Below are 18,142 nucleotides of genomic sequence, written 5' to 3' on the forward strand. Positions count from 1 at the left end.
GAGGCCAAAAGACCACCCCAGGAGGGTTCTGGAGATCAAATGTGCTAGAGACCATCAAGGGGAGAGTTTTGGAGGCCAAGGGACTACCCATGGGAGAGTTTTGGAGGTGAAGTGTCCTAGAGACTACCAAGGGAAGAATTCTGAAGATCAAGTGTGCTAGTAACCACCAAAGGTAGAGTTCTGGAGGCCAAGAGACTACCCAGGGAAGAGTTCTGGAGTTCAAGTATGCTTGTGACTGCCCAGAGAAGATTTCTGGAGCCCACACATACTAGAGACTACCCAGGGGAGAGTTCTGGCTCTTTTTTAGTAGACAGGAGTCTAGGAATGTTATCATTGTCCTCTGGTTTCCTCATGCATAAACAAGATTAATGGTAGCAAAGGCTTGTCAGCTGACATGAAGACTGAAATATTTACTTACCTAATGATTATGGAATTATTACTTCAAAAGTGTTCAATTGTCTATTATTCATGTATTATGCATAGATATTTTGGGCAAGGCATTATTTCTCCTGCTAGAAATTCAGAGAAATTAAGGAATTTGTTGAAGTTCACATAGCTATGAACAAAGCTGCTCTAAATCTCTAAATTTGGGCTGATGAGATGTCTCATGTTTAAGGGTGTTTGCCACCAAGCATGAAGATCTGAGTTCAATCCCCAGAACCTACATGGTAGAAGAGAGAGCTGACTCCCACAGGTTGTCTTCTGACCTCCAAATATGAACTGTAACATTGCATACTCACACAATAAATGAATAAGAAAATGCATAAATAAATACATAAATATATAAATAAATTCTGAATCCAGGTATTTGGGATACCTGGAATATTCATTCATGGATCCACGAGCTGAAGCTAGAGAACATAAGTCTAGGGAATATGAATGTGAATAGTCGGTTTGAAGATATAATGGGTTGCCTAGGAGAATACTGAATTATCGACTAGTTGAATATTCAAGAGGCAGCAGAGTATAGCAGAGTGGAAGAAGCCTGGGCAGCAGGAGGATTTGTTTAGTTAATAAACATTTGCAACTCCAACATCAAGTATTGTACTATTTGCTGGCAATATATTAATAAGTAAACACATAGAACTTGGTTTGGTTGTTTCCCCAGGGTTTCTTGAGAACTGAATAAAACACCATATTGTTAAGTGCCTAGCAGTTCCTGGACAAAATAAAGGACTCCCAAAGGGAGGCCACACTGTGCGGCTGGGATGCGATGGATAGAATTTTCACATTAGATTGACATCTAGATAAGATTCATCATTCAATCCACAAACAAGTACATTCTATCCTCTTTTTACCTAGGCAGGCACAATGCTAAGTACCACAATTCTGCAGTCAAGAGGAAGACTCACACTTGTACTGACCCTGAGAGGAACATTGCAAATGAATAGAAATACCGTACTGTGGAACAGAAGTAAATCAGAACAATTTGATAAAAAAAAATGCAGTTTTGTCAACGGGATCTAGAAATATTTCATGAACTTGAACCTGAAGTTTTATAATGATGTGTGGAAACTTTTTTTTTCTTTCCTGAGATGGGGTCTTCCTATGTAGCTCCTGCTGGCTTTGAACTAATGATCCTCTTGCCTCAAACTCACAAATGCTAGATTATAGGCATGTGCCAACATGCCTGGCTTCATTGATAGTTTTTTAATGATAGTCTATTAATCCAAGAAAAAAAGTTACTTGGTAACAATTTCATCTATTGTATTTAATCCTTCTATGTGCTAGTCAATAAAATAGATTTGTTTCCCACTCCTTATTTAACTGGAAAAATGTCTATAGGTTGGTTGCATTAACTATGTTATACACATAGAACAAGACATAAATGCACATTTAACTATCTGATGCTAGGTGTCTTAGAAGCAAAAGTTGAGCTGGGTCATTTACTGATGATAAGGTGACAAAAAAATGACCACAATAAGGGGAGCAGAAAAGTATGAGGAGAAACAAACAAGCACATTTTTTTAGAAGTCTGGATCTAGGCTGATTTCAGGAGGAACTATGAGCAGACATTGTACTACAAAGTCACCTGTACAGAGGCAAAGAAACTGAGCAGTTCCCCTCACCACCCAGTCCCCCCACCTCCTCACCACATCAGTCAAACATTAGTGGCTTGCTCCCAGCAAGAAGGGGGTGCAGCCCTCTCTAGGTGACATGACTTTTGCTATGATAAAACTTCAGGAACACATTTTTGTATAGCTGTTAGTAGTCTGCCTTTATGGGAGATGGAAGATGGAGAAGCTTTGGAAAATAGGATCTGCCTGGGCCACTAACAGCAAAGCCTATAGTCACATAGCTGGGCAGTGGGTGAGTGAACAAAGACAGTGAGGTGCTGCTGACTATTTTAAAATCTGTCTCCTAAATCCCTAAACCCTGTTCACAGTTAAGCCATATGAGTGCACCAACTTGATGGTCTTTGCAGTTCATCTCTTTGACTTTTCCCCAAAACTGAGTGAAGTATCAGCCCATTTTTACAAAAAGAAAAAAGAAAGAAAGAAAGAAAGAAAGAAAGAAAGAAAGAAAGAAAGAAAGAAAGAAAGAAAGAAAGAAAGAAGGAAAAAGAAATTAAGGCTCTGAGAATTTGAGCTGAAGGCCACATGGCCAAAATTGGATTTACACCCAGATCTCCTGACTATAATTGCTTTTTCTTTCTTTTTACCTAACTATAGAATTTGAGGAAAATGGAGCTACCTTCACACAAGCGTGACCTGAAGATTCAGGGCTACTTCTTATGTGAGTGTACTTCAATCAGGCAACTGAATGAGATGATGGGCTATGGGTCCTCTGCTTATTCAATGCTATTGAAGGATACTTGGTCAGCCCTTTATCTCATGCTCAGTGATTTTTTTTTTCTTTTAACTTCTGCCAGTTGCAACACACCTTAGGACATCCTACATGTGTAATTCTCTGGGAGGTGATGTTCCAAGATCCTCCTGTGCCCAACCTCATACCTTATAACCTCTGTGTTAGATGTTGCCTCTTGATAGAGATCTATGCATTACTTCTTCCCTTTACTCACAATGCGATGGATGGAAATTGACCAGATTCAAGACACTAGAAAAAAACATGCAAATGGAATAAATAACTTTCTCTATCATCACAGACAAACCCTTTAATCTCTAATCTTGAGTTTCTTCTTTTGTGAACCAAGGCACTATTTCCTATCTCTCAGAGTTTATATGTAGGTTTTAATCAATGTATTTAAGATACCAAGCACATAGTGGGTATGTAATAATGATGGTTATTCTGATGTAATCAATAAACTTGCACAGGATTCAGACATATGGAGGGTTGTGAGTCTTTCAATACCTTCATCTTGGAAACTGTCTTCCAAGACTATAAGTGGCTGATACATCTTTGTTGTTTAATGTGTTTAATCCAAGCTACACACTAGTTAGACAAGACTTTTCCTGTACTTCTCCTACCTCCTTTAGATTCCTCATCACCACTTGCTGATTCAAGACATGTCCTTATGCAGGATTTTTCCCTTTGGTAACATCAATGACTTCCATTTTCTGGCTCCAGGACAATTCCTCCACAAAGCCTTCCTACAAAAGAGCAGGGTCTTGGTGACCCTTGAATTAAGTGACTTTGATCATAGCTCTAGTGCAAATTTTATGTAATATTTCTTTCTTTCTTCTAAAAAAAGCAAAGCATTGGCAATCAGGAAAACTTCATACCTCATTTTCATTCTTCATTCATCCTCTTAATATGGGCTAGTTGATTCCTTCTGGGGATGTGGCTGAATTGATGCCAAACTATAGAACATATTGTCCTGTCCAGCCTGTACACAACTCAGGGCCACTTCTCTTGCCTTCTTAGCACTTCTTTGCTTCTTATTAATTAATACCCTATACAGTTCATGACTATTATTTCCTGTGGCTTTTCATTTTATATTCTTGAAGAATTAGCACCACACTCGCCACATAATAGGAACTCAAGAAAAAGGTCATTCTAATGAATATAATGACCTTTGTCTCCACATCTCTAAGCAACAGACATGATGGGCACTGGCCTCTTCTACCCTTAGTGTAACTTCTGCTGAGGGTAGAAAGAGCAAGGCAGCCTGAGTTTAGAGGTCTCTCATGGTTTTTCCTAAATTAACCAAATTCCAGGCTTTTAACCGATAGTCACATAATATTAAGAGGATTTGAACACTGCCTGATTCTGGAGGAAGGAAAATCGATGCTATTCTTACTCTGGAACAACAACTAAGGTGTGAGTTCAACGCCAGAGGTGGTGCTTGGCTCAGCAAATTTCAGCTGCTTCTCTAGAACTCTCAGGTGGCTGTGACCTGGCTGGGGTAGGAAGCTACACCTCCCATCAGGAAACTGTCTTTGTTAACAGGATTGGCATTCAGCATGGTTAGAAAGAACCAGATATCATTTGACTCCTGCCTCACTGCATTTTGACAAGCATGGCCATGGGTTTGTTGCAGCATCCTCTGAAAGTAACAGGGCTTGGATGAGTTGAAATACCTGGTGAAAAGTAGGAGGTAATGGTTTTTTGCTCTTTAGAATATACTGATGAGCCGGGCGGTGGTGGCGCACGCCTTTAATCCCAGCACTCGGGAGGCAGAGCCAGGCGAATCTCTGTGAGTTCGAGGCCAGCCTAGGGCTACCAAGTGAGTTCCAGGAAAGGCGCAAAGCTACGCAGAGAAACCCTGTCTCGAAAAACCAAAAAAAAAAAAAAAAAAAAAAAAAAAAAAGAATATACTGATGACCGGCTGGAGTTTTATAGATTAAAAAAAAGAAGAAGAAGAAAAGAAAAGAATGAATATATAGGCTGTCATTGGAACTCCTGGTATCTTGCTTGATGGTATGCAGGAATACGATTCCCCGAATCAATACTCTGTGCCCCCAGTAAAGCAATTCATTGAATGTACATCTGCCATTCACTTATACTGTGTTACCCCATGCCATTAGCTATGCAAGTTCTAACAGCTGAAGCTTACCCCTGGTGCCAGTTCTGACTTTCCTCATTCCTAACTAGTACCTCTGGTTGCAAGAGACCAGGCTCCAACCATACCATCTCCACCTGGGCATCTTCTTGGGCACCAGGGATTCCCACTGGAGGTTTCTTTCAGCCACCACATTCCTGGTCAGCTTTGGAAAACAGATGTAACCTTTCTGGGTCTTCTCATTCTTCAGGTTAAATGACATAAAAGATCCACAGATACGTTGTTGCAGAGGGAAGCACCCTGCATATCACAAAGTCTATAGAAATCTGCTATAAATAGTTCTGTTCCTCTTTCTGGGGAGACAGTGGTTGAATGACAACCCTAATAGGTTCTGCAGAGGAAGGCATCCTCTTTGCTGTCAGGGCCTGGCCAGGAATGGGGTGTGGGCCAGACTAAGGTCGGTCAGGCAGGGACTGCCAAAACAACCAAGGTGATTCATTTCCCTCAGAAGACTGCTGAGAAAAATTGTGTTTCCCCTTTGCTCTTCCTCTAGCTCAAACACAGCTCTTAGGGCGGAAGACTTTCGGCACCAGGAAAGACATGTCAGGTCAAGTCAGGAAAACATTGCCTCTGAGTTTGAGAGATTTCTTTAGAGTCCAGATAGAGCAGGGTAGAGGGAAATAAATGGGGAACAGGTTACTTACACATTGGCTACCGCTGGGCTCTAAGCCTGACAGTGTGACCGTCAGCAAGTCCCTCGTGCTTGGGGGCCTATTTCTGTTTTCTGAACTTGTCAGAGTAACCCCTTCATCTTGAGTTTGCTTGGAGGAAGTTTCAAAGAGTTGTTGGATAGAGAAGACACTCAATGATGTCTATTTGTGTTTCATTTCTTCCTAACAAACTGTCAGGAAATGGTTCTGTACTGCTGTTCTCTCCTACTGTAATGACATGATACTTTCTTATGGAAATCATCTAGTCTGTTTAATTGTAAAAGGCTGATTAACAGGTATGCGTGACAATCCAGGAGCTTAGAACTGGCTTTTGTGACCAGTCTCTGCTAAGTGGCTGTTCTAGGCAGAAGTGAAACTCCCATATAAGTGTGTAGGTGCACGCACAGGCTTTGTGTTGTGACTTTTTCATATCTTAACTTCAACCCTGGAGTTTTAATTTTCTTTCCTATCCAGAACCTTAAAGTTGAAACTGATTTTGAAGCAAAGTCTATGAGTATAAAATACAAGATCACAAGTGCATACTGATCTTTCAGGAAACAAATTCCAGAGTGAGCAAAGGCTCACTCCTGCTCCTCATGAAAGTTACAGAATGGACAGACACACACAAAGAGACCTTGCATGTTTCCTTCTCTCTGCTAAGTAGCTTTTCAGAGGCCAATTGCTCCAAAAGGCAGGGTTTACAGTCTCAAGATCATTCTGAAATCCAAGGGTGTAATCTTGTTTATTACAGGTTTTGCCCATTCCCATTGCTGAGATCAGAGGTATATATCCTCTGAGACAAAAGTGGATCTTAGGGAATCTCTTGCCGATTACCATCTGGGGATCCTTCCTCAGCACCATTTTCTGCCCTTGAAATTTATATGAGTTAAATCTACATGCAGGCTGGCAAAGATTAAACCTATAGGCAGACTAACAGGGGTTAATCCCATAAGCAGTCTATAGGAGTTAAACCCCTATGCAGTCTATAGGAGTTAAACCCCTATGCAGGCTACAGGGGTGAAACCCCTATGCAGGCTACAGTGGTTAAATCCATATACAGGCTACAGGGGTTAAATCCATATGCTGGCTACAGGGGTTAAATTCATATGCAAGCTACAGGAGTTAAACATGTATGCAGGCTGACTTAAGAATGGATACAACTGCCACTTCCAAAAATAATAGCGACTCACTGTGAAGAGGAAATTTAAAGTGCAAATAAAAACTTAATCTGGTGACCACAGGGAGACATTAAAAATTAAAAGAACAAATTCAGAAAGAATAGAAGTCCATAGTGCCAATAAAATTTTTTTAAGCAGAAAAAGAATATAGATTTGACAAGGAGGGTGCAAACAGAGAGCTATTTGAATTGGAGGCAAGTTAATTATATTTAAAAAAAAAAAGACGTCTCCAGAAAAAATCGGTTTTTTTTTTCAGTGCAATAGTTAAGTTCCTTCATATTATAGAGACATATACACAATGTTAACAACCATGAAAAACAATACAAAACGCCCTCCGTTTAACAAGTAGAAAAATATAACTACTATATATGGCAACTGTGAATCTAATACTGTACAGAAGTCATTTGTGGGTTTTACAAATAAATTATAGCTTAAATGCCTTTTTAAAATTTCTTTCCCTCCCCCACCCTCAGATGTACACCAGAAGTTACAACAGGAAAAGTTCCGAGCCTAACTGAAGGCAAATCAGTGCCAGTCGAATGTTCTGCCCACGAGCTCGAAGAATTTCTTATTTGGCTCATGAAAATATTCGTGTAGTTTATCCAGTAGTTTGGGATCCACTTGGGGGTGCGCCCGGCCTTTGGACTCATGTAAGCAGCGGTCCTTGCCGCTGTCCCGTAGGCAGTAGAAGCCCTTGGTTTTGTTAAAGTAGAAGTTCGAGGCGTTGATCTGCGGTGACAGCTTCAGGAACCTTTCGACCTTCTGGATCTCAGGGAAAGGGTCTCTGATGAGGCGGTCACCATCCACAATGTGAATGTGGCCCAGTGGGAAGAAACGCAGCCAGTTCAGCATGTGTGAGTGGTACAGGCTGCGGTTGAGAGCCTTGTAGTCCATGTTGAGCCGGCCGTCCCGCACCAGGAGGTCTTCGATGGGTGGGTAGGGCTTGCGCTTCTGAAGGTGGTTGTATAACACCTGGGTGTAGTCAGAGAGCACTCGCTCTGAAGGGTCCCTCAGGATGAGCAGCAGGCGGATGGCAGGGTTCATGCTGTGGATTCTCTCAGGCACTTTGGGCGAAGTGAAATAGGCCGGCGTCTTCTCCACAGTGAGCTGGTTCGGAGAGGAGAAAGGCATCTGGGTGAGGTACCAGCCCAGGCCTTGGCTGTAATGCTCCTCCCAGTCAAAGAAATGGACCTCGTTCTCAGCTGCCGCCACGTCTGGGTGCAGGCTGAGCATCTCCAGCAATGCTCGGGTGCCACCCTTGCGCACCCCAATGATAATGGTCTGTGGTAGCTGCTGTGTGGAACCATTGGCTGCTGCACCTTCTTGAGTGTCCTCCAGGAGGGTACCCACCTTCCGCAGAAGCTCTTGCTGCCTGGGGCCCGGGCCGGGAACAGCTGGATGGGAAGGCACTAGCTGGGGCTGGGCCACCAGCAGCACCGCACCCAGGAGCAGCAAGGTCATGCTGTACACCTCGGGAACTTCACAGGGACACACTCCCCTGGATCATGAAGTGGCGGCAGGGATGCCTCTTGATTACTGGAACATGAGTGTCTCCAGTTGCCAATTACTAAGAAGGAAAGGAAGAAACTATTAACTCCAAGTAAACATGGAAGTAATCCAACAAACATCTATAGTCGTGAGCCCTGGCCTTACCTTTCTCAAACTTTCTCTTTATTCTAAAAAGTAGGAGTGGCAGTCATTTTCTGTAAAGAGCTAGAGAGTAAATATTTTAGGCTTTGTGGGACATATGGTTTCCATGGCAACTCCAATTCCAACTGCTTTTATAGATTTGAAGAAGCCAGAGACAATAGACAGAGCGGGGGTGTGGCTGTGTTTCAATAAAACTTTGTTTATGGACACAAAAGTATGAATGCCAAATAATTATCATGTGGTATTAAGTATTACTCTCCATTTAAAGTTTTATTTCAGTTTTAGGTGTGTGTGTGTGTGTTTGCAGGTCTTTTCACATGAGTGCAGGTAGCAGCAGAGGTAAGAGGCCTAGGATTCCCTCCAGATTGAAGTTACAGGCAGTTAGTTGTGAGCCATCCAGAAGTGAGTGTTAGGAAGTGAACTCAGGTCCTTTGTAAGAGCATTATGTGCTCTTAACCGCAGGGCCATCTTCTAAACCTGTTTAATATTAATTATTATTCTTGAAATAATCTATATGTTTAGCCAGACATATAGATGTACCAAAAAGGGCTTTCCCTATTAGCCATATTTTGCTAATCCCTGGTATAAAGAAAAGGACTAGAAACATCCTTCAGACTCTAAAAAGCATCTAAGAAATATCCCTCCTGTCAGCCTTTGGCAGAGGCACCAGGGGGTTCTATTCCAACGGGGTAGATAAGCCTATGTGGAGGTGTGAATGAATGAATGCTTCACCCAGCATCAGACTCTGGCTGCTTCCTCATCATGGGCACTATACTTTGCAGCTTTGGGTTTGACCAATGGTATACTTGCAGATACAACAATATGCTGAATCCGTATCTGAAGCTACACTCTTGCAATAAGAACAGATCTGGCCAGCTACAGGTCTGATGGGAGGAAGGACATCCACCCTTGCTCATGAGCAAGAACCAATGACTATGGTTTAATCACTGGGTTTGCAGATGGTTTGCTGAATTTGGCAAAGGTCAATGTGTGTGCACTGACTGTGGGCAGTAGGCAGCAGGATGGCTGACCCAGGTTGGGGTTGGTTAGGATTATACTATATGGAAAGATGTTTACTCATTTGCCTAAGCAATTGCAAAGTCTTCATAACAGAGGAAGACACTGAAGGAAGACACTAATGGTATTAGAAAGGCAATATTACCCAGAAGAGCACAAAGCTTTCTTAGGCACAAAGTTTTACTACTTATAAAGTGACTCATGACTGGCAGAGTTCATTGTCACCACAACCACACAGTGTGACAAAGAAAATCAAGGCTACTGTCATCACCAGTTTATTGATGATGGTCTTATGTAAGGACATAAAAAATTGTCATAATTCATTTCAAAACACAGAAACCAAATTAGAAGCTATAAATGAAGACCTTTATGCTTACAAACTTCCTCCCACCACTTGTCTGAACTGTATCACTTGTTGGAATAAAGTTCTTCCAGGACATTAGCTGCTAGCCTAGATGCAGGGACTCATGCAGAAGACAAGCCTTGGGTGCCACTCTGAAGAGTGGACACACAAGGACCCGTGTTCTTCATTCTCCCACTAAGAAGTAGAGGCACCGATTTGCGTTGGTCATCCCCAAATGGTTGGAAAAGTCTCAGCATTGGGATTGTAGGATTTTTACACTCAGGAAATGTTTTCCTCTTCTTTATATCAAGCTTATTGCTTACTCGCTAGAATTTATGGACAAAGAGCAAATCTAGGACTTCCAAAATAGTGGCCATAGTAGTTGATCTGTTTCCCTCAGACACTAGGTTATGTAGTATGAAAAACATAGGTTAAAAACATGAGCACCCAACTGGAGGATGGCTCGGCAGTTAAAAGTACTTGCTGCTTTTCCAGAGGGACCCTGTTTCAATTTCAGTATACACATGATGTCTCACTACTGGCTATAACTCCACTCCCAGGGCATCGGATACCCTCTCCTGACCACCACAGTCATCAGACACACAAGTGTTATAATACATACATGAAGATAAAACACTCATACACCTGAAATAAAACTAAAATGCAATAACAATAACTACTACTACTACTACTACTACTACTACTACTAATGATAATAATAAAAGTAAAAATAAAACAAAGCAAAAATCTTGAGCACTGAACCAGACAGAAGCCTTTAAAGAGAGCCAATCATACAGAAAAATGGCCTTATGGACCATGTAATATTGCAAGACAGAACTTGAGATCATTGAGGAAGCCCTTGGGGGAAAGCTGTTTATGGGCGGTGTGACTACTCAGTGTGGGTTAGGTTGGTTTTTTGAAGGGGGGTGACCTCAGTGTGACAGGACTGCTTTCCTCAATGAAAGGATTCAGGAAGCTTTACCCAAATTTCATTTCCTTCTCCGCTGTTCAAATGGGTGAAGCCAATGAGTCATCTATACCTGCTTTTTACACATTTGAGGGTGGAGGACACAGAAGGTCAGGCTGGAAGAATGAAATACAGGTGAAACATAGGTGGCACTAACTCGGACATGCTGGAGTGCCTCGCCCTGTGTGGTGGCACTACAGTCAGGTTCATAGCATTCTGCCTTTGAACTCAGGACTTGGGAACAACCAATGATTCACAGCATTCAGCACTCGTGTGACAAATGTACAGGCTACAACTACCATCTGTATTATCTGTCTGCTCATGCTTTCTCCACTTTAACTTGAAGCAATTTGGTCAGCACAGCATACACCTGAGACTTCTCCCTAACTGGGAATTACCAGCAGACAGCAGAGAAGACACTAAATATAGTTTGTCTGGAGTGCTAAGAGTGGGAAAAAATAGTCCAATTGGTTATACAATACCAGTAGGTCAGCCCTGAAAACAAACATACAAGCAACATTATACAGATTGAACAAGAGATACATATATACATATATATATATATATATATATGTGGTATATGTATATAGACACATATGTACAAATATATAGAGTACATATATTTATAGCTACCTATATGTTGTACAAATGCCATGGATGTATCTAAGATATGTGCATGTATATTTATGCATATTATATATGTAAACATAGAATATACATGCTACTATATGAACACATTTGTATATATAATATATAGGCATACAGTAGCCTTATGTTTCTTGTGCTTTGATAATTCAGACTCCTGGTGATACAACCAGAATTACTTGGTCTTTTACTCACAGGAAAGAAAAACATCTCCAAGCTCACATGAACCTGCAAACAGTCTCTGGGCCATCCTGACCTTGACAATGGGTTTCCAAATAACAAAGAAGAGAGTCTTTTAGTCTTTGCCTTTCATTTCACACATGAGGAGATTCTGAGATGACTGAGTTATAGCCACAGGGAAACTCTGAGTCTGAAACTTTTGTCCCCTGAGTTCCAGTCTAGTGGTCTGGGTGTTATCATAACTGTCTCCCAAGCAGGTGATCGTGATATATAACAATGATAGTGATGGGGGAAGGGTTTAAAAGAAAGACCCAATGTAATAGACTCAACTATAACAATCCTTCAGCTCCAAATTCTAGAAGTCAAATATATGTAGAGTACATTTGGCACAGTATTAAATCCATTTATTGCTTTTAGGCAGTAGATGAGCAACAGGATCTTTACAGCCTATGGAGCCAGGAGTCTATCTCTAGTTTTGAGTTTTGTAAAAGTGACTTTGTCTCTATGCCTCAGTCTGATCAACTGTGAAATAAGTGTGTTTCAGTCTACCCCAAAATGATTGTTTTGAAGCGTGAATGAAGATGTGTGTACCAGAGAGAATTACCTAACAGAAAATTTAAAGGACAAATGTGGCTTGTTTCTGTTAGGTAATTCTCTCTGGTACACACTTCTTCATTCACATTTACAACATGATCTTATTCTGGAACAATGACATTGTGTATACATTGAGAGAAATATGTTTTAAAAAACCCCAATGTATACACAATGTCATTGTTCCAGAATAAAATCATGTTATAAAATTAATGAGCAATTTTTCAGTATTTTGTAGTAAGACTTGATTATTCAGTGTGTGTCTCTCTCTGTGAGAACAGCAGTCCACTCCAGGGCCCTGTGGGCCTGGGGTGACTAAGGTGGGTAAGGACAGAGGGGTGGGAAGCTATAGTTCCTCACCTGACACTTTCATAGAGAGGTCCCCTCCCCAGTCACAGAGAAAAAGTTCCTCTGCAGGAAAAAGGACAAGAAAGGCAAGCCTAAACTTGCAGGTGACATAAATACATTCATATTCTATCTGTTGATAACTTCATTATTCTCCCACAGGAAACAAACCAGGTGACCTTGAACACAGAGGGCTATTTGAAAGCTTGGAGCTGCCAAGGGCACAGACAGAAGATTCCACAGCACCCAGACCTGAGGCCAGGCACCCTGGCAAGAACAGTGACAGCAGCCCCAGCTGCCATTGGCACTAGGCTTTGGACTGGCAGCTTCACACATAGCATGCCTGTGGTCTTGAAAATGAGCCCTCAAGACAACAAGCATTGATACTGGAAAGCTGGAATCAAAGGTATCAGAAGTCTGTCAAGAAAGAGTGAGGAGAGCTAGCCCCCAAATGAAATCTGAGCAAATAGACCCAGGGCCTTGCTGTGCCTCTCACTCCTTCACAGTGCCTGAATTAGTGTGGGTCCTGGAAATCAAACCTGGGTCCTCAAGAAGAGCAGGAAGTGCTCTTAATCACTGAGACATCTCTCCAACTCCTTTGTTGGAATCTTAGCCAAACCCTGTGTATCTAACAATCTTTGGTTTTAAGTCCCATTGTGTAGATATACCTCAAACGGGGGACAAAATTTCTGTGAAGCCTCAGACTGGCTAGGTTGACAAAATTAACCCTCTTCTTTTATAGATGGATTACTAGGTCTAAGAGGGATGTCATCCACATCCCTGCTCCTTTAATCAGAGAGACTGTTTCCTGTGTGCTGGATGACAAATTAAGAATCAGAAGGTTGCAGAGATCCTAGGCCCCACTACGACAATACTGAATACCAGGTAAATAAAGGAAACAGAGTGTGTAGGCTCCTTCATTATCCTTTGAATTCAATCCACACTGTGCAGGCTGGGGAGGCCCTTGGTGTGGGAGCTGCATGCCTCTCAGATTTCTTCCTTTTGCTGAGCTCAAGCCACACTGGTTTCTCAATCTTAGTCTTCCATATTCCTTCATAGTCTGCCATATTCATCTCAGCTTTGGACTTGGCATTCTCAGCTCCCTATTTCCAGAATGTTGTGCCCCTGGCTTTGAAAAGCTGTCTCTTTCTTGCTATTCAGGTTTTACTTCAAATGTCAGTTTTCTCTCAACAGTTTTTACATTATCCCATTTTAAAGTCCCCATCCATTGTTCTAAATCACATCTTCCATCCACCTCTCCACTCAGTCATGCATGCCACTGAGTCTCTTGGCAGTGTCTTATCTTCTGAGATGCCAGTTCCAGAGTATGTCATGATTCCTGGCACATTGTAGAGGGCAGGGACCTATTCCTCCACTAACTTGTCAAGTACAGGGGCCAGGAAGGCCAATGGCTATAAGTTACTGAGAACAGATTTTAATTTAACAAAAAGTGAAACATAACAGTCTATGCACTGGAAAGCCTGCCAGAATTCAACATCCCTTATATTCCAAGAGAGTCAAGAAGAAGCCAGATGTTGAAAGGGGGCTTCATATCGCTCAGTGATTGGACAAGCTCACCCAGGAGTCTAGAAAACATCTTAATTAAAAAGGAAGGGAATCTATTAAATAACCCTTCAAAAATATTTAAATTTCCTTCATAAGTCTCCTTATTACATAATTCACATTATGACTCAGACTCCAAATGTAATTAACTTTAATATACCCTCACAGTCCCACCAGTCTGATTGTCAACATATTCACCATCAGAGGAAATAAGCAGAATAGTGCATGAGAGAAACAGTGATGTTCATGTGCCTCTGTCTTCAAGATACTGTCACAGTCCCTCCACCTAATGTAAGGACACAGCTTGCTCAAGCAAGTATGTTCTCTAGGATAAAGGACTTTGAGATTTAACAAAAGAAATAGAAAGGAAGAGGTTATTTTCTGAGCAACTACTGTGTGCCAGACAGTAGGCACCCAACCAAAGGTCTCCTCTAAGACCTACAACACCACTACCAGCAAGAGTGGTTATTCTCATTTTATTTCATATCATTAAGTAATGAAAAGGTGGTAGAGAATGATGAAAAGGTAAGGAAGCTCTGGGAATCAGACAGATCCAAATGGGAATTATTAGAGCTAAGTGATACTATGTAAGTATATCACCTCTTAAGGACTCAGTGTGTCATCCCCTCTGCTCTCCAGAAAAATGTATGGAACCACAGCTGTCAGGGTGGGGTGCTGTGTCAAGACAGTGGGGCCTGGAGACAGCAGAATCAAGATTAACATGAGCAAGAAAACAGTTTGCAGGGAAGGGCTGGGAATACTTCTTGACCTGGCATAGGTGGACTAAACCGAACATGTTTGAGAGAAGCCGGATCTTCACAAACATGACAGAGTCAGGTACTATGTAGCATATTGATAAAGAGTCATGAGCCTCATGTCCCACATCTAATTCTTTGTCCTTGGACACAGGATCTGGAACACTTCAGTAAGTGACCCTGAGACTCAGAGCCATGCCTATACAAATTCTAGGAAATGGGTCTAAGCCTACAGCTTATGTGGGCAATCAGTATAACATCATTACTCATGCTTAATATGCAACAGTGAGTGTCTAGCACACAGTAGGTCCTCAGTAAACACGATTGTCCTGCTTTTATCCTTTTGGCTGTTATGGAAGCATATTATTAAGGTTAAAGAGCATCTTCAAGGCCACAGAACTAGGTAGGAATCATCAAAACTAAACACCAGGGTCCTTCTCTAAGGCCCTCGCTTTGCCTTCCCCTACATTGGATGGGCAACTTCTCTGCAGACACTATAAGTGCATTCCAGGCAGAGGCGGAAACTCCTGAAAAAGCCAGAGAAAATGGCAGAAGGCATCTGCTCTAATAAACTGCTGTGCAAATCTACTTCTTTCAAGTCTCCCATGGCGAGGAGTGATTTAATTTTCTGAATTGTACTGAAACCTGAGTGGAGACAGTTTGGACAACAGAACTGTCATTTTTTTAAATGCAGCTAAACTGGACCATAGAAAGCATCAGGTTATTTGTTCATCCTGAAGAGTCAAAAATGTCTTTGCTTTCATCTTTGCACAAAGATTTAAGAGTCTGTTGCTGTGGTGTCAAATTTCCATCCTTGGCAGGGCATCTTGGAAAGCAAGGCATAGGAAACAGATTCAGTCTGTGCCTGTCAGTCTGTGAAAGGACATGGGTATTTCAAGACCTCCATAAATATTTATTTTCTTGAAATTGCCTGTACATGACACTCCTCAGCCAACATTGACATTCGGTTTTGTTTGGAGTTATGATAATTGCTGTGTGGTAGGATGAGCTGGGAAGGATGCAGGGTAGAAAGGATCAAAGGGCAGCTCACATAATGTTAATAAGTGTTCTTGGAGCACATTTGCTATCTGAAGAAAACAAGTAAAAGTGGGCCCAAGTTCCCTTCAAAGTGATTCATACTCTTGGAATGCAGTTCTTCCAAGCCTTCAGAGTTCCTTGAAGTCCTCCACAATGTCGAAAGGTTCTAAACCCATAAAAGGTTACCTGGGAAGTGAACACTGCTCCATAGGATTGAGTTGGGGAGGGAGAACCTTGGCAAGGACAAGAAGTTGCCCTTGCAGGATCAGGGAATCCTATCTCCCCCACAGGGTAACTAGAAATCAAGCAACACAGTAGTGTCCTTCCCTCCACGTACAAGATTAGAACCCAAGAATGCTGAGGAGGTGTTAGAAGGAAGTGAATCCAGCTTCTTCACCTAGCAGTCCAGGCTACCTCACGATTTAAAGAATTACAGCTGTCCAAGTGGGGATCTACACGGCAACTGTTTAGGGTCTTGTTAAAGAGGAAGATGGTCCTCTCAAAGTCCAGGGACAGGTGTGACTTTCTGCATCCCTATGTTCTCTGGGGCGCTGGTCTACTGACCAGCCTGTGGACCAGACCTGAAACCTCAATACTCACTGCAACACTCACTGTGGAAGGGCTGTTCTTTGTTTCCCATTTGTTTTCACTGGATGGACATAGCTTGCTTTTAAACCCAGGATTAGGAACAATCCTGGTAGACAACAAAGAGAGGGATCAGTCTGGCCACAGAGGCGGAGCTATTCGAGGAAGAGGATAACAAGAATTTGAAATTAACAGGATTTCCAGTCAAAGCCCAGGTTCCTATCTCAGCTCTGCAATTTAAAACCTGCAGGAAAGCCCTGAAATGCTCCGGAGTTTTGGTCCTGTGTTTTTATTGTAAAGATTAAATAAAATGGTATATACAGGGCACTTAGGACACTGTGCTATTGCGTAGTTCATATGGCAACACTTCAAGTCATGGTAGCTAATTTTATCCCTAAAAATGCTGCATGGTAGAAATAGGATCTAGGGATGATAATTAGTCAAATGCATTTGTTCATGAGCCAAACTGCTGCACTGACTCAACCAGACAGAAGCTCAAGGAAGAAAGGACAGTGACAGGCAGATAGGATCAGGATCTCTGTTTGAGGAGAGCACAGAGCAGGGCCTTGATAAGAGACCCCGTCCCCTAGACAAAAGTGGAACAGCAGGTACAAGTAGCTGCAGCTCCAGAGAAGGGACGGAGGCAGTGTTCCTTCTCAATGTGCTTCATGCGTCGTTGTTGGGCACAGAAGGCAGCAATGACCTAAATAAATCCTTCATTGCACACAGAAACACCCTGGCATAGGAAGCACACGGCAGAGCTCCGTGATAGGAAGCCTCTCGTATTACTGCATACCCGAGTGGAAATAAGACCCTGCCAGGAGATAGGAGGCTGGAGGTGGGTGCTGCAGACTCTTATGCTCAGGACTGTAGTCCTGCTCAACCTTTGACAGGTGCATTTTTAGCTGCAGGGGCTTCCTGGGTAGGGCAGAGAGACATCCATCATGCCGAATTCATGAGTTCTGTGTATTTTTCCCAAAATGCAAAGATACAAGAGACATGAGAGGCACAAAGGCTATGCATGTACCAGCATCTTTAGCTGTCATATTATGGGAACATTTTACAGAAAGAGAAACTGATATAGGCAGAGAACAAGAACCCCAAATTCATGCACAGAGGAGCTACACCCAGTAGGAAAGCACAGTGTCCTGACCCCATACATATGGACACAAGCTACACTTTGGATCTGTGCTACTAGCGTGTTGGGCAAAAGAGACCAGAACAATTTACAGTTGTAAACAAATACATGCAAAGCAAAGCAAAGCAAATTCTTCCTCTTACACAAACTCAGGAGAGGGATTTGTCTCATTTCTTAGGACACTTTAAAGGAATGAACATCTGTGTCTTTTCAGCATTTGTGCTTTGAAGCACTGATGCCCAATACGATTGTATTTGCAATCAGAGTCGTTGAGAAGTGATTTCGGTGAGGTCATGCAGATTGGGTCCTGATCTGAAAGGTCAGATATCTTTCTAAGGAGACAAAAATAAAATGAGTTCTTTATGTGTCCAACATGCATGAAGATAAGGAAGAAGGAACCTGTCTGTGGACCAGGAAGAAAACCCTATAAAGAAGTGAGTTTCGGCCGGGCAGTGGTGGTGCATGCCTTTAATCCCAGCACTCAGGAGGCAGAGCCAGGCGGATCTCTGTGAGTTCGAGGCCAGCTTGGGCTAC

At 42.2% G+C, this 18,142-nt stretch overlaps 1 protein-coding gene across 1 annotated transcript in view; it reads right to left on the bottom strand.

Annotated features, from left to right (window-relative positions):
* Positions 1 to 7,019: 7,019 nt before the first annotated feature.
* The window catches only part of Hs3st1 (heparan sulfate-glucosamine 3-sulfotransferase 1), a 30,334-nt gene continuing 19,211 nt past the window's right edge, over positions 7,020 to 18,142 (bottom strand). The window contains exon 2 of the mRNA XM_028891570.2: positions 7,020 to 8,358. Within this exon, the coding sequence (XP_028747403.1) occupies positions 7,317 to 8,252 (936 nt within the window). The 5' untranslated portion in view covers positions 8,253 to 8,358 and the 3' untranslated portion in view covers positions 7,020 to 7,316. The remainder of the gene's footprint in view (positions 8,359 to 18,142) is intronic.

The sequence above is a fragment of the Peromyscus leucopus genome, chromosome 10, assembly GCF_004664715.2.
Source record: "Peromyscus leucopus breed LL Stock chromosome 10, UCI_PerLeu_2.1, whole genome shotgun sequence".
In the NCBI taxonomy this organism is placed as follows: domain Eukaryota; kingdom Metazoa; phylum Chordata; class Mammalia; order Rodentia; family Cricetidae; genus Peromyscus; species Peromyscus leucopus.